Source organism: Oratosquilla oratoria, chromosome 27 (genome assembly GCF_046742065.1).
Source record: "Oratosquilla oratoria isolate Oo_2021 chromosome 27, ASM4674206v1, whole genome shotgun sequence".
NCBI lineage: Eukaryota > Metazoa > Arthropoda > Malacostraca > Stomatopoda > Squillidae > Oratosquilla > Oratosquilla oratoria.
In genome coordinates, this window is record NC_134803.1 from 50,969,666 (window position 1) to 50,972,165 (window position 2,500).

The window sequence follows — 2,500 nt, forward strand, 5'->3', positions numbered from 1 at the left end:
ACAGATAGACAGAGAGAGAGAGAAAGAGAGAGAAAATGAGAAACAGATAGAAAATGAGAGACAGATAGAGAGAGAAAATGAGAGACAGAGAGAGAGAGAGAGAGAGAGAGAGAGAGAGAGAGAGAGAGAGAGAGAGAGAGAGAGAGAGAGAGAGAGAGAGAGAGAGAGAGAGAGTGCCTTCATGTGTGTGTGGCTGCGCACACACCTCTGTATCTGAGTTTTCGTGTCTGCATGTAAATTCCCATCGTGACTTACGGCCACTGTGCCTATGTTCATATCTCCACGTGTGAGCCTACCCACAACCCTGTGGCGTCTTGTTTTCTTTCGCCAATCAACATCAACGCATGTATTTACCTAATTGTAGTATACACGAAAGGAGCAACGCTCGTAGGGTCCCGTCGCCTACTCTCCAATTTATTATACTTAGTCTCAAATTCATGGACAGTTCAGACCTAATGTATAATCTTGATTTCCAGTTATCATTTTTGGGTTTGAATTAATGTGTAGTTTCAGCTTAGCCTGTATCACCTTCTAAGTTATTCCAAGTATCTATGTATCTATATGGAAAAAAATTATTTCTTCACATCCCTGTGTACAAGTGTTTCTACACACTTGTAACTCTCCTTCAAAACATTTGTTTTACATGTGTTACGTAGACCGAAAGAGAGTAAGTTGGAAGAGAGAGAAAGAGAGCAGACTGGAGTGAAAGATACTGTGGAGGCGGTAAAAGAGAGGAAGCGGAACTGGGCAGGTAAATTAGTGCGAACGACTGATAAGCGATGGAGCAAGTGTGTTACTGACTGGACGCCGTGAGATGGAAAGCGTGTAATGGGAAAACCAGACAGAAGGTGAAGAGACGAGATCGAGAAGTTTGCAGGAGTGACGTGGCAGAGCTTGGACTTAAAATGGCCGATTGACTGAAAGCAATTATTAAGTTATTTGTGCAACCCACAACCCCCACGTAACCGGCAACAGTGTTGGTGTCTGAGGGTTTGTTAGAGATCTGGGGCAACGGATTGATTAATTGATGGATTGATTGATGGATCAGTCTTTTATAAATACTGTGTTAGGATTTTAAATATTACAGATATTCATGAATTGATACCAAGGATATTCTTCATTTATTTGACAATTATCATTTATCTGATTGGATACGACAATACTGTGTATTTATTTTTTCATTTAATTTCCCTTTTTAAGTAGTTTCCTCGACGTAAGTGACATTCGCGACCGACACAAAATCCCGGATCTGTATTTGATCTTTAAGAAGATTTTTTTTTTTTTTTTTTTTTTTTTTTTTTTTTTAGGAGGGTCGTCGCGAGGCTACAGCAGGAGCCAACAGCAGACGCTAAAATGAAATTAATTCGGGGCCAGTTCGCGGCGAAATGAACTCTTTATTCCCTTGTGAGCTGCAGCATGTTCTTTATTAGTAATCTCCGCCATTTTTCTCCCCACATTGTCGTGCCTGCATCTTTATAAACACGAACACACACATACACAAGTATATGTATAATATATATATATATATATATATATATATATATATATATATATATATATATATATATGTATATATATATATACATATATATATATATATATATATATATTTGTACATTTGAATATGTCTTAATAGACGAAAACTTTCGGTATCCGTTTTTCTTTTTCATTTTCCGGTGGTTTCTGCAAAAATAGTTTATCACGTGTGTTTTGTGATTTCTTTGCATATATATATATATATATATATATATATATATATATATATATATATATATATATACACACATTAGTCATCTGCATAATGACTGTATTCATATACCTTTGTTCTATCCCTATTTCTTCCGAATTTCAACATTTCTAAGTACGAAAAATTTTTGCATCTTTAAACACATAGCAGCTCTCATTTCTAAGAAACCTTTTACATCTTAAAACCCCACAACCCTTTGTAAAACAAGAAATCATGTACATATACCCGTGCTTGACGCCCCAACAAAGGCCATGATGCCTTAAAAAAAAAAAAAAAAAAAAAAAAAAAGGCCAGCCCTGTAGGGAGTGTTCGGTCTGTGGGCGAGAAGAAAGAAGAGAGAGGGTGGTTACTCACTGTAGGCGAAGCAGAGCAGCAGGTGGAAGCAGCAGGCGAGGGTGGAGGAGGTGGGCGGTGCCCCTAGCAGAGCCGCCCAACCGCTCCTCCTTCTGCTCCTCCTCCAGGGTCCTCCGCCTCCGAAGCCTCCGCTGGCCGCCATCTTGTTTGCCCGCTTTGTCAGCCCGTCTGAAAGCAAGCAACCAATTATTATCGCTCAGTGCCTCTGTGTGTGTCGGGGGGAGGGAGAGGGGGGCACCGGGGGACCGGGGGGGAATGGGGGGAATGGTGGGGAGTTGATTGCACACTCCCCGCCCTCTTCCTCGAGTGGTGGCCCACTTTGGTGTGGGGGGAAAGGGGACGGGGAGCGTCTTGTAGAACCCCTAAGAGAGGGAGAGGGGGAGAAGGGGAGGGAGGAGG

The 2,500-nt window shown here is 41.2% G+C and overlaps 1 protein-coding gene across 1 annotated transcript in view; it reads right to left on the reverse strand.

Moving 5' to 3' along the window:
• Positions 1-2,500, reverse strand: part of LOC143039705 (lachesin-like) — a 320,265-nt gene that overhangs the window by 295,293 nt on the left and 22,472 nt on the right. The window contains exon 2 of the mRNA XM_076209943.1: positions 2,102-2,269. Coding sequence (XP_076066058.1) covers positions 2,102-2,243 — 142 coding nt within the window. The 5' untranslated portion in view covers positions 2,244-2,269. The remainder of the gene's footprint in view (positions 1-2,101; positions 2,270-2,500) is intronic.